This window comes from Canis aureus, chromosome 8 (genome assembly GCF_053574225.1).
Source record: "Canis aureus isolate CA01 chromosome 8, VMU_Caureus_v.1.0, whole genome shotgun sequence".
Classification (NCBI taxonomy): Eukaryota; Metazoa; Chordata; class Mammalia; order Carnivora; family Canidae; genus Canis; species Canis aureus.
In genome coordinates, this window is record NC_135618.1 from 37,292,448 (window position 1) to 37,313,613 (window position 21,166).

Genomic DNA, 21,166 nt, shown 5'->3' on the forward strand with positions numbered 1-21,166 from the left:
CCCAGGCCAGGGGTGGGGCAGGCAGCTGTAGGGTCTCTCAAGATACTCCACACAGCAGATAACTGGCCAACCATGACTCAGCATTGCAGGAGGCCAAGAGGGCTGCTGAGTCACCCAGGGTGGAGGTGGGAGGAGTGAGAGGCACACATGGTGCTGCTGATCAAAACCTGGGCTGCCTCCCCTCCTGTTTATCTGGCAGGCCGGGCCCTATCAGCAGGGTGTCCACAGCCAGCCTTCTGGACCAAAACCCAGACTCAGTAAACACTTTCATACCTGCAATTGGAGAGATTTCCTGAACTAGCAGATCTCATGTTCACAAACAGAATTCATACCTGGCAGCAGCATCTCTGTGCTGGGAGAGGAGTAAACACTGCCCTCGTGCTGTGCCCGCCCTTCACGTCAAGGATGGCCCCTCAAAATGTCCCAAGATTGTGGAACTGGAGGACCTACGTTATAAAGTATGTACAACTGCCTTAAAATACACTTTTAGAATAATCTGTCTTGGGACGCCCAGGTAGCTCAGCGGTTGAGCGCCTGTCTTTGGCTCAGGGTGTAACCCGGGGTCCCAGGATCGAGTCCCACGTTGGGCTCCTTGCGTGGAGCCTGCTTCTCCCTCTGCCTATGTCTGTCTGTCTGTCTGCCTCTCTCTCTCATGAATAAACAAATAAAATATTTAAAAAAAAAAAAAGAATTTGTGTCAAAATAGTCTCAGCAGCAAAGCAGAGGAAGGAGAATGATCCTATGCAGATGTTACCCCTTAAAGAAACAATCAAGTCACACCTGAGAGCCTGACCCTATGCTCAAGGCCCCATTGGCTGGGACAGGACAGTGTTTTAAGTCAGAAGCCCGAGCCTACCTGTCCCACATTCCCAGGCACGCGAGGGGGGGTCACCCAGGCAAGGCCCGATGACCTGCACTGGTGGGGTGTGGGGGGGTGTCCTGTTTGGCTTCACAGGCCAGGCACCACTCAAGGTGCCTGCAGAACACAAGGTTCCGTCCGGCCACAGTGAGAGAGGTACCACCCAGGACGGGCCAGCCCCAAGTGGGAACTCTTAGAAACACATTTGCCCCCATAGGTGATACAAAACAGCAGGAAATTTAGGGTATGACCTGTGCGACTCTTGCTCTCAAAACATGTACCAAAGGGATGCCTGCGTGGCTCAGCGGTTGAGCGTCTGTCTTTGACTCAGGGCCTGATCCTGGAGACCCGGGATCGAGTCGCATGTCGGGCTCCCTGCGTGGAGCCTGCTTCTCCCTTGCCTGTGTCTCTGCCTCTCTCACTGGGTCTTTTATAAATAAATAAAATCTTAAAAAAAAAAAAAGTACCAAAAATGTAATGAGGGCTTCAGAGCAAATGTCCAATTTGCAAGCAATACATGAACAAGAGCAAGGACTAGGAGATGAATCCAAACATGGGCCATTCAGTGGGACCAAGGCAGCGAGACCTAATACACAGCCCATACCCTTGGGAGGGCCAGGTTTTCATCCTGGTCCAGACAGGCCAAAGGCAAAAACCATGGCAACTGAGGGAAGTTTCAACAGAGCAGGCACTAGCTGATACCCCATGACCACCAGCTGTATCGGGTGTGAAAGGGCATCACGGTGTAACATAAATGTTCCCGTTTCATAGAGCTGGCGCCTGAAGTACATACAAGGAACAGATACGAGGCCTGGGGTTTGCCTTGAAACATGGGAGCAACGGGCAGGGCCGGGGGCCTGACAACATCATGGGACATCAGAGTTTCACCACCTACTGTCATTGGTTTGGGGTTTAAAAGCCTTCAAAGTAGGGATCCCTGGGTGGCGCAGCGGTTTAGCGCCTGCCTTTGGCCCAGGGCGCGATCCTGGAGACCCGGGATCGAATCCCACATCGGGCTCTCGGTGCATGGAGCCTGCTTCTCCCTCTGCCTATGTCTCTACCTCTCTCTCTCTCTCTGTGACTATCATAAATAAATAAAAATTTTTTAAAAAATTAAAAAAAAAAGCCTTCAAAGTAAAAAGTAAGTATACATCTTTACATGGCCATTAAAAGAACGTCCTACCTTACGATATCAACACTACATTATCTAAAATTCCTCCCACTCTTCAGCAGTGAGGCCAGTGCTGCACGAGGTACTCCAGTACCTGGTTGCAGGCTGGTTTCACCTGGCGCCGATGCATCTATACTCTTCCCGGCTCTGGCCTCATCCTCACTCCTCACTTTAACAGCCACAGATGTGCCAGTGTAATAACTACCACCTTGTCTAACCATTCCCCAGCTACTGGATACCAGGATTATTTCCAGCCTAAGTATTTATTTTCTAATATATTTTTAAAAGATTTTATTTATTTGACAGAGAGAGAACGCATGCAAGCAGGGGGAGCAGCAGCAGAGGCAGAGGGAGAAGCAGACTCCCCGTTAAGCAGGGAGCCTGACGTGGGACTCGATCCCGGAACCTGAGATCATGACCTGAGCCGAAGGCAGACGTTTCATGACTGAGCCACCCAGGTGCCCCCTAATGATTATTTTTAAAGTCTTCATACAACTTTAGAATCTGGTTGTTTTCCTGATTGCTACAGCCAGGGTGTCTCCCATTCTGCTATCACATGCTGTTTCCCGGAGCCGAGGGCCTGCCTGCAGGGTGGGGCCGTGGCTGCTTCTCACTGCCCATCCCACAGGGCCTATCAGTGCTCACAGACCGCATTCGTCATGATTTTTGGTCTTTTGTTTCTTCCTGGAGTTCTCTTTGGAGGTGTCTCCATTAGGCAATTTCACATATCATGCCCTATATTATTCACCCTGTGAAAATGCCAAAACTACAAAGGCAAAGGTCCCTCTTGGAACCACACACCCTAGGGACAGCCAGTGTTAAAAAAAAAAAAAAAGACAAAATGATCGGTTAAGATTTTATTTATTCATTCATGAGAGACCCACACAGAGAGAGAGGCAGAGACACAGGCAGAGGGAGAAGCAGGCTCCTTGAGGGAAGCCCAATGGGGGACTTGATCCTGGGACTCCAGGATCACCCCTGAAGGCAGTACTAAACTGGTGAGCCACCCAGGTGCCCCTTAACCAATCATTCTGTCTTAACATACAGTTCCTTATTTATCGGCAAGGTTGTCTAGTTTTAAAAATTAAACTCCATTCCAAAGGACCTTTTCTCTGGCATTATTTTGGTTTTAAGCCATTCACAGTGAATGTGGTGTGGTCTCCACACACAGAGCCCTCAAAAGAGAGAAGCACCTTGAAACTTAAAATGATACCCGATTTTACAAGTGCCCTGCGTAGTGTTGTTTCTGCCACCCTGAAGACTTTCAAAGCACACACTGTTCCTTGTCACGGAGACTCAGTCACTTTGTCTGAGACATTTCTATGAAATGTCATCATGAGATCACATGTGCCCAGCCAGAAAGAACTACTGAGTATTTTATTGCAAACAGATAGTGGGATATTTCAAAGGAATTCCGTTATGTAACAGCCACCCAATATAAATTTCCTAGGCAATTTCATGGGCGTCCTTTCATGGGATGCCAGGGTGGCTCAGCAGCTGAGCATCTGCCTTTGGCTCAGGGCGTGATCCTGGAGTCCCGGGATTGAGTCCCACGTCGGGCCCCCTGCATGGAGCCTGCTTCTCCCTCTGCCTGTGTCTCTGCCTCTCTCTCTGTGTCTCTCACGAATAAATAAATAAAATATTTCCAATAAATAAATAAATAAATATTTTTTAAAAAGAAAATAACAATGTTGGTGTGAAGGTAGAGACATTGGAACACACACACACTGCTGGTCGGGATGTAAAATGGTGCAGAGGTCTGGTACAGTTCCTCAATAGGTTATCACATGACCCTGGAATTGCACTCCTAGATATATGCCCAAAGGAAAAGAGAACAGGTGTCCACACAAACATTTGGACCCAAATGTCAGTAATAGCGCTGGTCACAGTATAACACTGATGAACATGTATCGTCCGTAATGGCCGAAAGGCAGAGGTAACACAAACACTCGTCAACAGATGAATGAATGCATAAACTGTGGTCCATCCAAACAATGGAATAGAATTCAGCCACAAAAAGGAATGAAGTCCTGAAACGTGTTACCACATGGAGGAACTAAGTGAAAGAAGACAAGACACCAAAAGTTGCATATTGCAGGATCCAATTTCCATGAGATTGCAGAGTAGGCAAATCCATAAACAAAGTAAATTCTGGTTTCCAGGGGCTAGGAGAGGAGAGAAGAGGGGGAGTACGTGGTCTCCTTGGGGGGGCAATGAAAACGTTCTGGAACCAATACAGGTGACGGTTACACAATGTGGCTACGGGATGCCACCAAACTGCACACTTTAAAATGGTTGAAATAGTAAATGTTATGTGATGTACATTTTATTTAGAAAAAACAACGTGGGCAGACTCCTCCAGGACCCCAGCCGGGCAGCAGCTGGGCCAGCTCAGCAGTCTGAGCCAATGACACACTCACCAGAAACGAGCTACTGTCACTCTCCCTGGACTCTCCTCCCTGACCCACCCATGCTCTTCAGCCACTTGTACTCACTCACCCTCAGTGCAAACACCACATTAAAGAGAATCATGGTGGGAGCTTCCCTCTTCGGAGATGGATCTGTTTTTGAAACCTGTAAAAGGAATGGAATTGTAATGAGCAAAAGCCACCACATCCCAAGAAATCCTGTTTAGCGCTATTCTTCAGGCACGGGGAAAGGTTCCAGAATAGAGCTGACCCAGAAAAAAACAGAGCTCTTGGGTCTTTGAGAAGTGCTCAGCGCCTCGGTATGGGCAAGCAAAGGCAGCAGATACAGAAGGAGACGCAGCTGAGACAAGAGCGGGAAGGTCAATGCTATGATCCTGAGTGACGACACTACCCCAGTCAATGGAAGTCAGCTAAGGTGCCCACTCCAGACAAGACGGGGAGAGGCTTAAGCAGATGGGATGTTCTCTGCTGGGACTCTCCCTCCCCCATTGCTGTTTTCAGCATCCACCTGGGTTATCTATCTCGGCCAGGTATGGCAACCACTCAGGACGATTAAGAGACAAGAAAACGCTCAGAGCGAGCAGAGACCAAGGGGATGCTTGGATCCAACCACCCCAAGTCACAAACATCAAACAGAATACACGTGTTGCCGGGGGGGGGGGGGGGGTGTCACATCTCGCTGGGCCATCCCAACTAGCTCTTTAACCATCCTGCTTATCACCCCAGTTTGGTCAGGTGCAACTCCTGGCAGGATGTCAAATCTCCCCCAGAACCCAGGAGTCAGCAATGGGGACTGCGCCCTGTCTGCAGGGCTCTGGGGAAGGAGGAAGGTGCCACCGTGGGGCCCGGTGCACCCAGCCATGGCCCTACATCCTCACACCTCCACTGCCTCAGAAGCTCCTTCCTTGGGCTTATTCATGGATAAGATTTGAGAACTGCAAATTCTGGATCATATAAATGGAGCGAAATCTCGTCCTGTCTTATGAAAGCCCTGATTCAGCCTGCGTGCACAGGACTGACTAGCAGGTTCTGGTGTCAAATTCCCTTGGTGGGCAGCCCGGGTGGTTCAGCGGTTTAGCACCACCTCCGGTCCAGGGTGTAATCCTGGGTCCCGGGATCGAGTCCCGCGTCGGGCTCCCCACAGGGAGCCTGCTTCTCCCTCTGCCTGTGTCTCTGCCTCTCTCTGTGTGACTCAGGAATAAATAAATAATATCTAAAAAAAAAAATTCCCCTGGGTAATAATGCATTCAATCTTGCTAAAACCTCTCAGTACTGGAACATCTTCATCACAGAATGCACATACAGGGTTTAGCACAAATTGTAGGAAATAATCAGATTTGCTATGGCATCATTGAATAAATAACAAAAATGCTTGTACCACTTTAGAAACAGGTGTCCTAGATATCAAGGGAAGGCAGAAGTCAGGAAAGACCCAGATTACAGAGCCAAAGCCAGGAGCAGAGACTAAAACTACAGAGGCCTGTGAGGGTGTGAGGGTATGCAGCCAACTGCATGCACGGCAGGACACGATGGCTGCCCTCACCAGAACCAGTGTGAGCCACAGCCCCCCAAGGGCTCCAGAGCCAGGATGGACCATGCCTGCTCAGGGAGAGCTGTGCCTGCCCAGGAAGGGCCATATGTGCCCCAAGGAGAGCCATACTTACCCCAGGGAGAACCTCACATGCCCCAGGGAGAACCTCACCCGCCCCCGGAGGGCCATACCTGCCCCAAAGCATGCTGCAGCAGTGTTGGGTGCCCAACAAACCGTACGTTATCAATCTTCAGTTCAAATTTTTGGCCACACATTTCAGACTTGGTTGCCAAAATTGTTGCCAGAATGACATCTGAAAACCTTAAAATTAAAAAAGGGCAGAGTAGAAATAAGTAAACAAAGTGCCACAGTACCATGCCCACCTGCCCTCAGAGGGGAAAGGCCTCAGGACATGGCAGCTTCGTGCGTGGAGTGCTCTACCCCCACTGCGGACCTGGAAGCTTCTATCAGTTGCCCTTTTGAAGCGATCCCCAAGATTAGGGACATAAAATCACCAGAATTACAAGGTAAAAGGCATGAAAAGCATAGACTGAAGGCACATGCTGTCATTTCTTGGCATGCTCTATGAAATTCAAGAGAGAAAACAAGTTGCAGTTTGCTTTTAAAGGGAGGACAACAGCTGGAGCCAGCACTGCCCTAAGTAGCCACTCATTAAGGCACACGAGGATTGGGGGGGCTCCCGACTGGCCCAGGTTTGCTGGGCTGACCCCTCAACCCCCAGGACCTCCCACCCCCAGGTGTGTAAAGGACAACACTAACTGCAGTGTGCTAATTACCTTCCTCACGGCACGGCTGCCCAGTCGTTCCCTCCTGAACATTTCAACCTTCTACTTTTTAACTAGGGAAGAAACTTTTAAGATGTGCAAAATCTGTAGGACCGATGATGTGATATGAACTTGAGGATGCATATGACCGGATGCCGTGGTAAAGTGGGAACGGCTGTAGTGTGACAGCAGGTTTGGCTACGATCTCTGCAAACTACAGAGCTCATCCCTTCTCAAGATGCCTCTGTACACTTATGTCTCCCCACTAGCAACCCTGTGCCTTCCTGCCCAAGGGGATGCAGATAAGGGAGAGTCACCAGAGGGAAGAGAGTGCTGAGGGTGCTGTGCAGACTCTTATCTCAGAGCCCAGGCCTCCAACCTCCACTCTAGAAACACTCATGTGCTGTGTCTGATCAGGAGCCAGAAGGGAGACAAGTCCTGTGCTCATTTCTCCACCTGGGAAAGCATCTCTAACATCCAGGTCAGACGGGCACACTGTGCTGGGGAAGGTGGCTCCAGCTCCTCCAAGGCCATGCTCTGCCCCTGGGCAACGAGACCGCTACCGTCCTGAAGAGGCCAATAAGGACAGATGCTCCGGTGTGCGTCCTGGGCCTTCAGAGGAGCTACAGTGAATGAGGGACCAGATGCTTCTCTCCTAGAGGAGCTTGCTACAGGATGGCGGCAACTAAACCCCAAAGGGAAGCTCTGTGGCAGACTGCGGCCACAGGGCAACTCTGAAATAGCTAATGAATGGCTCTGACATGAAGTGAGCTAGGAGGGGGTCAGTGCTCTGGGCTCCCACACTCGGCGGGGCTCACTGTCCAACACACCTGAAACCAGCCTGGAGCAAGGGCCTCACTGTGTCACCAGCACCTACACTAAAGCAAGGCAGGCCGCTGTGGGACTCTTTCCAGGCCTCTCCCCCGCAGGCAGGATGGAAGCCAAGGGGGGCTGGTCACACTGCCCTCCAGCCTTCCCCCAGGACCTACGTGGTCCTCTAGGTGCCTTTGGTCGCTCTGTGGTCCCCAAGCAAACCAGATGCAGGGGGTTGGGTCAGAACGGGCTGCCCTGCCTCCTGCACGGTCAGGACTGCAATTGGACCTCCTGATACCAATGTTGTCAGAGACATTGTGGGAACCTTGAGACCCACAGCTCAAGCCCTCGGCTGCCCAATGTGGGTCATTCTTTCCCAGGAATACCACTCTCTGGGAGTGAATAAACCAGAGATGGAAGATTCCAGAGTCTCAGGCAGGAGGCATTACATGCTTTCTTCAAAAACTCCCTGGCTCACTCTGTCCTGTAACTCCCACCTAAGGGACACAGTGACGGTGGAGAGGGCTCAGGATGGCAAGACCCTAATAAACACATCTGCTCTAGTAGCTGATCCAGTGCTAATATTTCATACGCTATCTAAACACACACTACCCCTCCACTCTGCCACCCGGTGATACAAGGGATACAGAGATAACAGACAGAAGAACAACTTCCTACCATTCCAGAGGGTTCACTTTTTCTTGTGATATCCAAAAATCTCCACTAAAAACCTCTGCTCCATCACAAAGAGCCATAGACAGGCCTCGGCCCTGGCCATTAGCCACCAGTCCAGGAACCCAAGTCTGGCTGTGAGATTCAGAGGCAGACGGTGGTGGCCCAGCTCACCTTTATAAATATCCAAACCCAAGAAGTACCCTTCCAAGAGCCAAATAAAAAGCACTTCCCGTCTGAGTCCAGAAAGGACAGAACAGAGGAGGCCAACTTGAGAGCCGTGTACTGCTGAAGTGAAAAGCCACGCTGCCCTACATGGCCCATCAGGGAGGCCTCTCCGGGGTGGCCAGCAGGAGGGTGTTCAGCTGCTCTGCGTGTCTGAGCTAGTGTGACCCACACAGGAACCTACTCACGGGACACTAATATCACACATTTACGATAAAAAAAAAAAAAACTTGAGTGGGTTATGCTTCACGTTCTGCGTCTGCCGACGTAGCACTCACCAAGTCAGAGTTCTATCGTGAGATTTGGCGGAGGGGACATAACTGATGGAAACAGCAAAGTAAAACAAAAATAACTGACAATATTTGTTTTCAGAATTTACAAAAATCCTTTCCCCTTGCTTTGAGGAGGAACAGCCTGGGAAATATGTTACAACAGAATAAAACAACTGTTATAAAAACTAACATTCCCGAAAGAACTTCAAAGTTCAAAAAACATAAAAGCATTTGAGATGAACCAGCCCAGCTGGAAAACAGGCAGGGCCTTCCACTGCTGCTGGGATACTCATTAGGGGCTTTTCCTCTGGCTTGACAAAAAAAAAAAAAAAAAAAGAGAGAGAGAAAGAGAGAGAGACAGTGTGGAAAGGAACTCCCTTCTGCCCCCGGCCGTTTAAAGGGAGAGGGGTGGCTCACAGATGCTCCAGACACCCCCAATAACCGGGGGGATGCCCCATCAGGGGCACAGGGGAGAAGGGCCATATAAGCTCCACAGGAACACGTCTGCCTCTCACGAGCACACATACATCTAAGTCCAAGCATCACATTCAACACCTGGTCCTCAGGAGAGGCCTCCTACAACTCCTCTGAGAAATGAAGGCAAGAAGCAACGACCAAGGGTCTCTGTAGGGAGAGGCTGCTAGAGAGGTAAGGAGCCCTGTTCTTGCTTGCCTACCACCCTCCTGGGGCCACTGGAGCCTTCCTGGAGGAGGGGAGGTCTGTGTGCACACCTGGTCCCAAAAGTCTCCCTGGCCCTGGCCAACATTGTCTTTGCCTCCCAGGTAATGTGGAAAAGCTGAATAACTCCAGGTGGAGAAAGGGCAGAGGCCGTGGGAAGCCTGTGTGCTCATGGGGGATTGGGCAGTGAGGTCCGAGCCAGAGCCTGTGTGCCTCGTTAGTCATTCTTCAACACTGAGGGCGATCAGGAGTTAAGCACAATTACAAGAGAGGCAGCAGGAATCAAGACAGGCAGGTGGTGAAGTCTTGCTCTTACCCTGCAACCAATCGCTCATCGGTTGGAGGACATGGCTCGCTGGAATGGGAACAGGACCATCAAGACCAAACAAACACACCGATTTTAAAAATCATGAATCATTACAAGGCTGTTTCATTAAAACGGTATTAACGTCTAGCAGAAGCACCACCGTAAATGTTAACTGCGGAGAGCAAGGCTGAGCAACTTACCGGACAAGAAAGAAGAGACAGACGCTTGCCAAGGGGAAGACTTACCACGGTTTTCTCACAAAAGCTCAGACTCCCACAGGTAAACAGAGCCTGGGCACAAGTGAGAGCCCGTTTTCAGAAGCAAGAGCAAGGCTAGAAGATCTGGGTCGGAGCCCAGCACCACACACACTAGCCGGACACCCACGCACAAGCACTGCATCTCGGGAAAGTCCGCGGAGATTCCCGTCCAGAAAAGCCTTATGAGGACCGCAGGATGCCACTGAACACTCGGCCCCAACTCTTCAGATACTGTGACTGCCTACACACCCGCGCTCACTGAGCCTCTGCTCAGCACAGAACCACGGGCCCTCTGGCAGCAAGGACGCTGTGGCGAGTCTGTACGTGATGTATGGGACCTCCGCGCTGTGCAACGTTAGTTTTTTAGAGACTACGTTTAAAAGAGTCACGTTACTGTGCAGCGGACTATGTTCTGGGACAGGCTGCTTTCCCAGTATCCAGGACACAGAAAGGAGGCCAGACCCCAGACTGGAGACAGCACTGGAGGGACAAGAGCCAGCCGCGCTGTGGGGCCTGCTGCTCCCACAGCTCTCACCAAGGCACACAAGCCACAGACCCACGTGAGAGAAACACACAACAGGGAGCTCCTGTTTTCAACAGCTCCCAAAGGTCAGTTCATCAGTGTGCACAGTATGGAAGGGGTAAGACGTTTTGTGGGCCTTCCCAAGATCACCCTGGTCAGAATCCCCTAGAAGCCCAAGTCCAACTCCTACAACTTTCATCTTCGGCAAGCAGACAGGTCACAACAAAACCCCTCTACTTTCAAAAGGGAAGAAGCATGTAGGACTTCCAAGTATCAGTAGCCGTCTTTTCTAACGCTGTGGAGGTGACATGTTAAGCCCCCCAACCCCCGCGGCATGTTCCATGAACCTGTGTCCGCCCCTCTGAGGGAGGCAGAGGCACCAGCCAGTACTCTCACCAAGACCCAGATGTTCCCACAATAGCAGACCTGGGAGGGGGAGGTCAAGGTGCCTTGCCACCCTCAGGCAACTTAAGAAGACTGAGGGTGGTGGTAAACTGAGGCTGTGGTACGAGGAAGGGGCCCAAGATCACACAATGCAGGTGCACAATGAGAGTCACACCCAGAACCCAAACCACTACTTGTCCCAGCACACGGCCTGCAGGCATGAGCCCATGTGGATGCGCCAGCATAGACGTACTGGCTGGGCCAGGAAAGGGCTGGGGGATGCCCAAGCTTGAGGACAACACTGCTTATCTGTCTTCTGTGCATTGACTTCAGGTCTAGGAAGCAGGGACCACTTCCTAACACGTGTCCACACACACACTAGTAGGAGCAAAGCTATCAGGAGAGGCCTGCTGGGGCCCCCTGTGCATCTGGTATAGAGGACCAGCAGCGTGTCAGTGTGCAAACCCTCCCATCCAGCGGAGGGTGTGGATGTGCCCCAAAGCTGACCCACTACTTAGAGAGGGGTGGGCAGCACTGCCACCTGATTCCACCGCCCCCACGACACCAACTGAGAATTAAAAGGTATGGCCAGAAATCTTTCATGCTTCCAAGGTCTTCTGGATGATATCCCAAGTAAAATGATTTCTGAGTGTTTCAAAATGAAGTCGACTCTTCTCCAAGCTACCAGCTTCCCCTTCTCTGAGACAGTACCCAGAACAATCCGACTGGGAGGGATGGTGCCAGTGACACCCTTTGTGACTGACAGCAGGCTTTCTCCATGACCTCTCCTGATGGTTTTTGCCCCTGCAAGTGTGGTGGATGCAAAATGCTATTAAGCATGACCTCCCCAGGGGCGCCTGGGTGGCTCAGTCAGTGAAGCATCAGCCTCGGGCTCAGGTCATGATCCCAGGGTCCCGAGATCGAGCCCCATGTCAGGCTCTCTGCTCGTCAGGGAGCCTGCTTCTTCCTCTCCCTCTGCCCCAGGGTGTGCTCTATGTCTCACTCACTCCTTCTCAAATAAATAAAAACCTTAAAAAAACAAAGCAATGCATGAGCTCCCTGGTCCCCAATACTCATCCAACAGGAGTGCTACAACTTTCCTACATTTGAATTTCAAACCTTAAAGACAACGGACAGTATCCATTTTCTTCTCTCCTACTGAATTCTATGAGGCTTTTTTTTTTTTTTTTAATAAAAGAGTTTACTGTGTTTCTTTTTTAAACCTGACAGTTAATTCTTATTCCCTGAACCAGCACACACGCTAAGCCACTGTTGTCCAACAGAACTTTCTACAGTGGTGGAAATACTCTAAATCTGAACTACTCAGATAGTAGCCAGTAGTCACCTGCAGCCCCCAAGCACCTGAAATGCAACGGAGGAACTGAATTTCTTTTTTTTTTGAATTTCATTTCTATTTAAATGGTGACTTCACGCCTGGGCAGCACAGCCCGCATCCTCATCCCTCCAGGGCAGGGCCCATCTCTCAGCACACTCAAGATCCTGCACGAGTGGCCTATTAACATGGCTTCTGTCTGACAAAACAATAAGCAGGGACATTCTGCTGGTTCCAGAAAAAAAGCACCTTAGACCCCTGAGAACACTGTACTGCTCCAGGAAGATGTCTGAGCCATGACACGGCTCCCCAGGCACCAGAGGCTTGGCAAGCCAACGTGACGAAATACAGCTGGGCGCTCAGAGGTATTACGCGTATCTCTGAAAAGAAGGGCAGGTGGGGAGTGGGATCATCAGATGCTATGATGTGCTACAATTACCAAAGGAGGTAATTCTTAAACTTAAGGAGAGAGTACGGAGAACCAGCTCTTATTGAACAGGGTATCTGTGATCCCGATAGGCCCACAATGTCTTGCTCCCTTCCCATGGTTTCTCCTCTTCTTTATGCCAAATATTGAAATAATTCTCTAGAAACTTTCTCTTAGTCTTTTGTTACAAGCCTTGAGAGTTAACAGCAGGGATCAGGCACTGCCAGCCTCCCAGGAAGCCCACAGAGACCTTTCCCAGAGCACTTTCTGCATCTTCTGCAGCCTGAGCCTGACATCTGCGGAGCTCGGGGAAGGGCAAGCAGGTGGCCAGCCCTCCTCTAAACAAATCTATGCCACAGGTGGAGGACAAAATGCACCCACCCCACGGGGCAGGGCAAAAAGCTTTCTGTGCACCTGTAGCCAAGTGGAGTTTGTTCCAAGTGGCCCACGTCAGAGGACACGGTGAGCACGGCTTCTACATCAAGCAGGACCACCCATGGATGTCCAACGGTCAGTTCCCCGCACCCCCTGCCCTCTCCTTCAAAGCTTGCTGCCCTCAGAGGCAGTCACTGGTCATGCCAGAGGCCCCCAAAATCCTCACAAAAAAGGCTAAAAACCAGACCTGTGGAACTGCACAATACCATGGCAGGTGTGGTGCCTTGTCACGAGAACTGAGGAACTGAGGAGACTGTGCTCGTCCACTCCACGGCAAAGTCCGGGTGGGGGCCTCGGCTACTCCGCCATGGCACGGTGCAGGCTGTCTTCCCCTCATGCATGTCCCAGCTGTGTACAGAGGCACCAGGACTGGCTACCTAAAATCCTTCCTCCTTCAACTGGGCCTGTTACCACGTACTAAGCTTTACAACGAACATAAGACAATGACCACAGTGGTCATTTCTGATGCTTGCCACCTAACAGCACTTCCCAGGAAAAGCAGGGGGAGGACACACAGGAAGGAAAAGACCTGGGACGCCTGGGCAGCTCAGTGGTTGAGGTCTGCCTTCGGCTTCGGGGTTCCCGGATCGAGTCCCGCATCGGGCCCCTGCAGGGAGCCGGCTTCTCCCTCTGCCTGTGTCTCTGCCTCTCTCTGTGTCTCTCATGAATAAATAAATAAATTCTTTAAAAAAAATTTTTAAAAAAGAAGGAAAAGACCTTTCACCTCTGCCCTAAAGGAGCAAGGGTCACAGCAGCCCTGGCTCTCAGCCCTCCTCACCACCTGAACAAGCACCCACATGTGACCTCTGGGCACACACTTGAGGAGTCAGGTCTGAAGACAGCACTGGGGTCTGTTTCTCTCCCTGTTCCTCTCACAGAAGACAAATGTTCTCTCTGGTCTCATCTGTTCTCCAGTCAGCTTCACCCAGAACCAGTTCCACGGCTGGAACGTGTGATCAAACTATGCAGCAAGTCAGACATTGGTGGCACCCCCTCAGCTCTGTACAACCTGAAATACCCACCCAACGGGAAAAGGACAGCAGGTTTCTCACGGGAGACCACCTCTGGGTCCCAGGCCTGGGGGCAGGACGAGCCCCATCACAGTGACTGCAGGCTCTTACCTGGAATCACCGTCCTGGTCGTCAGTGTGGTCTCCAGTGTTGTTGACGGCATATCTGCTACGAGGCTTATCTGAGTGAGGGCAAAAAGGGGAGAGCAGCTAGAAAACAGGATCCATCCACATCCAGGAAGATGGTGACAGCTTCTAAAACGTGGTGTAGGGGCGCCTGGGGGGCTCAGCAGCTGAGCGTCTGCCTTCGGCTCAGGGCGTGATCCCAGGCCCTGGGGTCGACTCCCGCCTCGGGCTCCCCGCAGAGACCCTGCTTCTCCCTCTGCCTGTGTCTCTGCCTCTCTCTGTCTTTCTCATGAATTAAAAAAAAAAAGTAAAAAATAAAACGTGGCGTATATACACAATGGCCATAAAAAGAACAGAGTTCCTGATACATGCTACAACACGGAGAACTGGAAAACATTAAACTCAGTGAAGGGAACCAGACACAGAAGGACCAATACTGCGCTTATTTTTTTTTGTTAAGATTTTATTTATTCATGAGAGACAGAGAAGCAGAGACACAGGCAGAGGGAGAAGCAGGCTCCATGAAGAGATGGCTCCTCACTCAGCAAGAGGAGTCCACTGGAAGATCCTCTCCCTCCGCGCCTCCCCCCACTCCGCGTGCTCACATATGCACATGCTCTCTCTTAAATAAATAAATCTTTTTTTTTTTTAAGTTATATTTTCCGGACGCCTGGGTGGCTCAGTGGCTGAGCGTCTGCCTTTGGCTCAGGGCGTGACCCCAGGGTCCTGGGATCGAGTTCCGCATCAGGCTCCCCACAGGGAGCCTGCTTCTCCCTCTGCTTGTGTCTCTGCCTCTCTCCGTGTCTCTCAGGAAAAAATAAATAAATAAGATCTTTAAAAAAAAAAGAAAAAAGAAGAAAATATGTTCACTCAGTCATAAGACAAATGTACATCAAAACCACTATCAGGACACCTGGATGACTCAGGTGGGACTCCATTTCAGCTCAGGTCATGCTCTCAGGGTGGTGAGACTGACCCCCACCACCCATGGGGCTCCACGCTGAGCACGGAGTCTGCTTGGGATATGTTCATTATCCCCTAGATCCAACCATCCTACTTTGGGGAACTGATCCTCTATTCAGAAAAATGATAATGTTTACAGAAAAATACATTGATACTGCTTGTATTAGCCAAAGTTTGGAGACAACTTTTTTTAAAAAAAATATTTTGAGAAAGTGAGAGAAAGGTAAGGAGCTGGAGGTGAGGCAGAGGGAGAAGCAGGCTTCCCACCGAGCAGAGAGCCCAACCTGGTGCTCAATTCCAGGACCCCGAGATCATGACCTGAGCCCAGGGTGGATATTTAAACCACTGAGACATCCAGGCGCCCATGGAAACAGCTCAAATGCCCATCAACGGAGGACTAAATAAATCATAGTTTGTTCATCCCATGACTCTGACCATAATCCCAAATGTATATTCAAGATGTAAAGTGAATAAGAAAACAACAGGGCAAAAGTGTGTGTAGTGTGTTCACTTCTGCTTAGAAAATAAAACATGGGGTGTCTGGCTGGCTCTGTCAGAAGCACATGCAACTCCTGAGCTAAGGGTTGTGAGTGGAAGCCGTAGTATGTAGAGATTACTCAAAATAAAAATTTGAAAAACATAGGATTTTTTAAAAAGTGTGCACATGCTTGTGTTTACACGGAAGGTTCAGGGAAAATGCACAGGAAAACAGTAGCAGCAGCTGCCCCTACGAGGGAAAAGGAGTGCCTGGGGTTCAGTGTGGGAAAGATCGTCCCTTTCGTCATCTATACTTTTTGTACCTTTATTTATTTATTTTTTTAATTTATTTATGATAGTCACAGAGAGAGAGAGAGAGAGAGAGAGAGGCAGAGACACAGGCAGAGGGAGAAGCAGGCTCCATGCACCGGGAGCCTGATGTGGGATTCGATCCCGGGTCTCCAGGATCGCACCCTGGGCCAAAGGCAGGCGCCAAACCGCTGCGCCACCCAGGGATCCCCCTTTTGTACCTTTAAAACCTGTACCATGTTAACGAATTTAAATGTAATTTTAAGACAAAATGTAGATGAAGAACTGCACATTTGTGATAGTGACAGACCGCAAGCGACCTCAGTGTGTATCCACAGGGGAAGGTCGGGGTGGGGGGGATCTTTCTACACCCTGGGAAGGGCTCCACGGAGAGAGGGGACCGTGGCAGGACTGCGCGCGGCCCTACAGCAGGGGCAGGTGCCCGAGGGCAGGTGCTAGCCCGCGAAGGCGGAGCGGGGGTCCGGGAACGCAGGGCCTCTAGGGCCTCTACCTGCAGGTTCGTGTTACTCAAGCTGACAACGTTCCTACGATGCTTAGATACACACTTAACGACTGGAGGCACTGCTGGGCGTCGGCGGGTGGGATTACCGTGATGCTTCTGACTGTGCTTTTCCGAACGCATGGAGCAGGCATTGGCCTCAAGGTCCACCGCGTGCCCGCTGGCGCGCGGGGGCGGGGGGGGGGGGGTTGAGAGGAGGGGGCGGGGGGAGGGGGAGGGGAGGGGAGAGAGGAGAGGGGAGGAGGAGGTGGGAGAGAAGGGGAGGGGGGAGGGGGGAGAGGGAAGGGGAGAGGGGACGCAAGGGAGAGGGGAGGAGTAGGGGAAGGGGCTAGGGTGGGGAGAGTGGAGGAGCAGGGAAGAGGGAGGAGCAGGGGGAGGGCAGGGAGGGAGGAGGAGCAGGGGGAGGGCAGGGAGGGGGAGGGGAGGAGCAGAGGGAAGGGGGCAGGGGGAGGGGGAGGGGGGGCAGGTGGAGGGGAGCGCCGGGCCCCGCGCCCGCGCTCACTTACTTGTCTGGGACGCGGGGTGCTCCTGGCTCCTCTGGAAGGGGTACCTGAACAGCAGCTTATTGCCCCTGCTGCCCGAGCTCACCAGAATCACGCTGATGGGGCTGGTGTTGTCGCCCATCGTGCCGCGGCGGGGAGGCGGGGCCGGGGCCTGGGGGCGGGGCTTGTGCCGGGGGCGGGGCCGGGTGCCCAGAAGCGGGTGGGGGCGGGGCGGAGCGGGCCGGGCCGCGGGGCGGGAGGCCCCGGGCGGGGCGGAAGGGGCCTGACGAGGTCGCGCCCAGGGCCGCAGGACGGGGGCGCCGCGAGCCTCCACACCCACGCCCGCCCCCCGCGTCCGCCGAGTTCCCGAGGCCCGCGCGACGAGGCCAAGCAGCCCCGCAGAACACGCCTGCGCGGGGGGGGGGGGCGGGGGAGCGTCCGCGCAGGCGCCGGGGACCAGTGCGCAGGCGACCTGAGCGCACGCGCGGGGCCGGTCGGAAGGCGGGGCGCATGCGCGGGGCCGCCTGCCAGCCCGGGAAGAAGGGACCCACCCCCCGGCGTGGACCGGGCGGAGAGCGTTCCGTGAGCCCGCGGCTCGAACTCCATCCAGGTCGGTAAGGAACGGAAGTTAAAGAAGTGGAAACACCTCCTCAGGGGGCCAGAGCCCCAGGTGACAGCTTCCAGGAGGCCCCTGACCCCACAGGGCTGGGGCGCGTGGGTGACACGCCGCCTGCAGAAGTCAGGTGGCACTTAGAGACCTCGTCCCCCGGGGCGCCCGGAAAGTCCGCGGAGGAGGGAACACGTGCGCGTCCCGCAAGGGAGTCGTGTCCGGAGCTCGCGGACGACACAGCGGACCTAAGGGCTCAGCAGAGAGCAGAACCGCCGACGGACAGCTGGGCGCCCGGGGCGGGCGGCCGGGGCAGGAGGTGTTTGAGCCACGCCTGGGTGCAGGCATTCAAAAATCATACACAGAAGCTTAAAAAAAGTGGGCAAAGGATATGAAAGGCCATTTCTCCAAAGAATGCAGACAAATACCCAGCAAGCTCATGAAAAGGTGCCCCACATCCCTGCAGATACACATCACACCCGCGGGCACGGCAACCTGAGCCCAAGGAACGGGTTGGCGACCCCGGGGTCACCTGCGGCGGGAGTCACGGGCCTCACCTGCTGCAGGGGGAGTCACGGGCCTCACCTGCTGCTGCTGAGAACCCGAAATGGTGCAGCCACCTTGGAAAACAGGCGATCCTGAAGGAGGTTGAACACGGGCTTCCCGTGTGGCCCAGCCTTCCCCCTCCTAGCTGTAGACCCGAGACCAATGAAAACATCAGCTCACACAAACTGCTATGTTCACACAGCATCATTCAGAGCAGCTGAAATTAGCTGATGGGTCGACGATACAATACGGTATAAGCCAAACAATGAAATAGTATTCAGTCATAAAAGGGAACGAAGTACGCGGGTGCGATGGAACCCTGGAAGCACACACGCGTGTGGTTCCACGCATCTGAAATGTCCAGAGCAGGGTTAGCTACAGAGAAAGAAAGTAGAGTAGGTTTTGGGCCGAGGGTTGGAGTGTGTGGCTGCTGGGGCACGCATCTCTGCGTGATGAAAATGTTCTAAGATTGATGGTGGTGATGGTTGCACAGCCCTCTGTACGAAAACCCACTGAACTGCACGCTTTATTTTTTTTAAGATTTTGTATATTTTATTCATTTGAGAGCACTTGCCTCTCTCTGTGTATCTCACGAGTAAATAAATAAAACCACTGAGCCACCCGGGCTGCCCCCCTTTTTTTTTCCTTAAGATTATTTATTTATTTGTTATCACAGATTCTGCAGGCCTTTTTACTAGTCTCGTAAAGTTTTGATTTTATGGAAAATCCACAGGTTTCTGAGTTCTTCAGCTACCAGGAAAGTCCCTAGGATGGAAATGTGGGCACAGGAGGAGGAGGTGACGCCCCGGGAGCTGGGGCCATGCGGAAGAGGAAACTGTCGTCTGGGGGACAGCCAGCTGCAATCAGGGCGGACTCTCTACAGGGACACTGGGAATCTGCGAGGACCTGCACATGGGGTCCAGGACTCTGGTGCAGGCCTCCTTCCTCTGAGTTCCCTGACCATGCTGCTGCCCCTTTGGGCAGTTTCATGACTCCAGAACTTGGGAGAGGAAGCCTGATGTCCAGTGGCTGTCCCTGACCTGGGGGAGGGCCCAGACTTGGAGGAACCCAGCATTCTCCAGTTGCTGACTCAGGGCCCGCTTTCTGCTAGTAACCTGCACAAGAGCATCTGCTGTTTATTTTTCTGGCTCTATGGTTAATATTTTATCAAGAGATTGGAACCCATGAAATGTAAAGGGAGACCACCAGGACCCAGGCCACAGAGGTCCCAAATGCATCCCTTCCTAGGCTGCCCTAGCAGGGCTCAGGTGTGAGGCTCTCCAGGACTGGACTGGAAGGAGCGGAGGTCTGACTCCCACACCACCCTCCCTGGCAGCATCTCAGGGTCCACGCTGGTCTGCCTCACTGGGCTATTACAGCAGTCAGAGTACATGTCATTCCCTGGCCAGTCCAGTCTGGTGCTGGCAGCTGGAGGGACCCAGGGTAGGCTAGCCCTGCTTTGGGCCTCCCCATCTGTGACACAGTTGGAGCAGGTGGCTTCTAAATGTGGTCCTAGCTCAAAGCCCTCACAGTCTCCTAGACAATGATGTGCCCAGGGCTAACCTTCGCTCACAGCCTCAGACTTCCCTGCTAATACCCCATGCCTCTACATCCTCATTTTAAATTTAAATAAGTCTGTTTAGTAGCCTACTTTTTTGAAGATAACTGGATTCTTGGAAACCAAAATTCCCGACCCTTCCGCTCACCCTGGGTACCCCCCTGGGCAGGGCTAGGAGGCCACTTGGTGGGTCAGGCCTTATCAGTCCTGCCACTTGTTCTGGGCCCAAGAGAGCTGCCACTGCCTGTCAGAGGGCCAGGCGGGCTCACATTTCCTATTTCAGACCCCTCAACCTCTGCACCTTCTCCGCTGCACTGCTCCTGCCCAGAAAGCATCACCCACTCACCATAGTAACTACAATAATCTTGAATTCAGGACACCTGGGTGGCTCGGTGGTTGAGCATCTGCCTTCAGCCCAGGGAGTGACCCCAGGGTCCCAGGACCAAGTCCCACATTGGCTCCCCGCATGGAGCCTGCTTCTCCCCCTGCCTGTGTCTCAGCCTCTCTCTTTCTGTGTCTCTCATGAATAAATAAAATCTTTTAAAAAAATCTTTTAATCTCGAATTCACGCTGCCGTGTCTTAAGGTCCTGTGGCAACAGATCATCCCTCCTAGCAGTGAAGCGGGAGCTATTTTAAACCCCACCTGACAGGTTGGTGATGTTGAACCGGGGTTTACAAGGTTAATTAGCCTGGCCAGGGCCACCCAGGAGCTGCTCTCAGGAAAGGGTCTCTTGACCCCATCACAGCCTTCTGCTGAGGCACCAGGTGCCCTCTGAGCTCAGCCCCAACTACACCAGCTCTGTGTGAGCCCAGAGCTTGGAGTTCAGCAAGTCCCAGTGTCCTGGAGCACTGCCCAGCTCGGGCTCCTTGTGTCCCAGGTGGGAAAACCCAGGCCGAGAGACAGAAGAGACTTGCCTGAGCCCCAAAGAGCCAGCAATGTGGCCCACTCCAAACCTGCATCTCCTCTACCTACGGGGCTGGTTCCCTCCTTCACCGAAACTTTGAACATTTCATAACCCTCCTGAGCCTCGATTTCCTTATCTTAAAGCATGTAATGATAATAAAAAAAAAAAAACTGCTCCCACAGAGAGCTGTGAGGACCAAACACCCAACATGGGGAGTGTTTGGTGCTGTACCCGGAATTCAGACAGCACACAGGACAGATGTCACTAAAGCCACAGCACACCTCACCTCACACCGTGTGCAAGACCAGTCCAGGCGGGCTGTTGCCCAACTTCAAAGACCAAACAGTAAAGTTCTTACAAGGTAACATGGAAGGTTCTCTTCACCTCCGTGTCCACCACAACGATTACATCACTTTTTAGGAAATTGAGTTAAATTTCGCATAATGCAAAACTAATCATTCCAAAGTGAACAATTCAGTGGCATTTTGTATATTCACAGTGCTGTGCAACCATAACCAGAGTATTTTAATTATCCCAAAAGGAAACTCAGTACCCATTATGC

The 21,166-nt window shown here is 52.3% G+C and overlaps 1 protein-coding gene across 4 annotated transcripts in view; it reads right to left on the bottom strand.

Moving 5' to 3' along the window:
• NPRL3 (NPR3 like, GATOR1 complex subunit) overlaps positions 1 to 18,320 on the bottom strand; it is a 38,631-nt gene extending 20,311 nt beyond the window's left edge. Inside the window, exons 1-5 of one of the 4 annotated variants that reach the window (XM_077905876.1) lie at positions 18,180 to 18,320; positions 14,223 to 14,292; positions 9,752 to 9,790; positions 6,182 to 6,311; positions 4,530 to 4,604 (exon numbers count right to left, since the gene is read on the bottom strand). In XM_077905876.1, the coding sequence (XP_077762002.1) occupies positions 4,530 to 4,604; positions 6,182 to 6,311; positions 9,752 to 9,790; positions 14,223 to 14,292; positions 18,180 to 18,312 (447 nt within the window). In that variant the 5' untranslated portion in view covers positions 18,313 to 18,320. Of the gene's footprint in view, positions 1 to 4,529; positions 4,605 to 6,181; positions 6,312 to 9,751; positions 9,791 to 14,222; positions 14,293 to 17,011; positions 17,172 to 18,179 lie in introns of those variants that run through there. The other 3 variants (XM_077905878.1, XM_077905877.1, XM_077905879.1) reach the window with 3 other exon arrangements.
• Between the last annotated feature and the right edge of the window lie 2,846 nt (positions 18,321 to 21,166).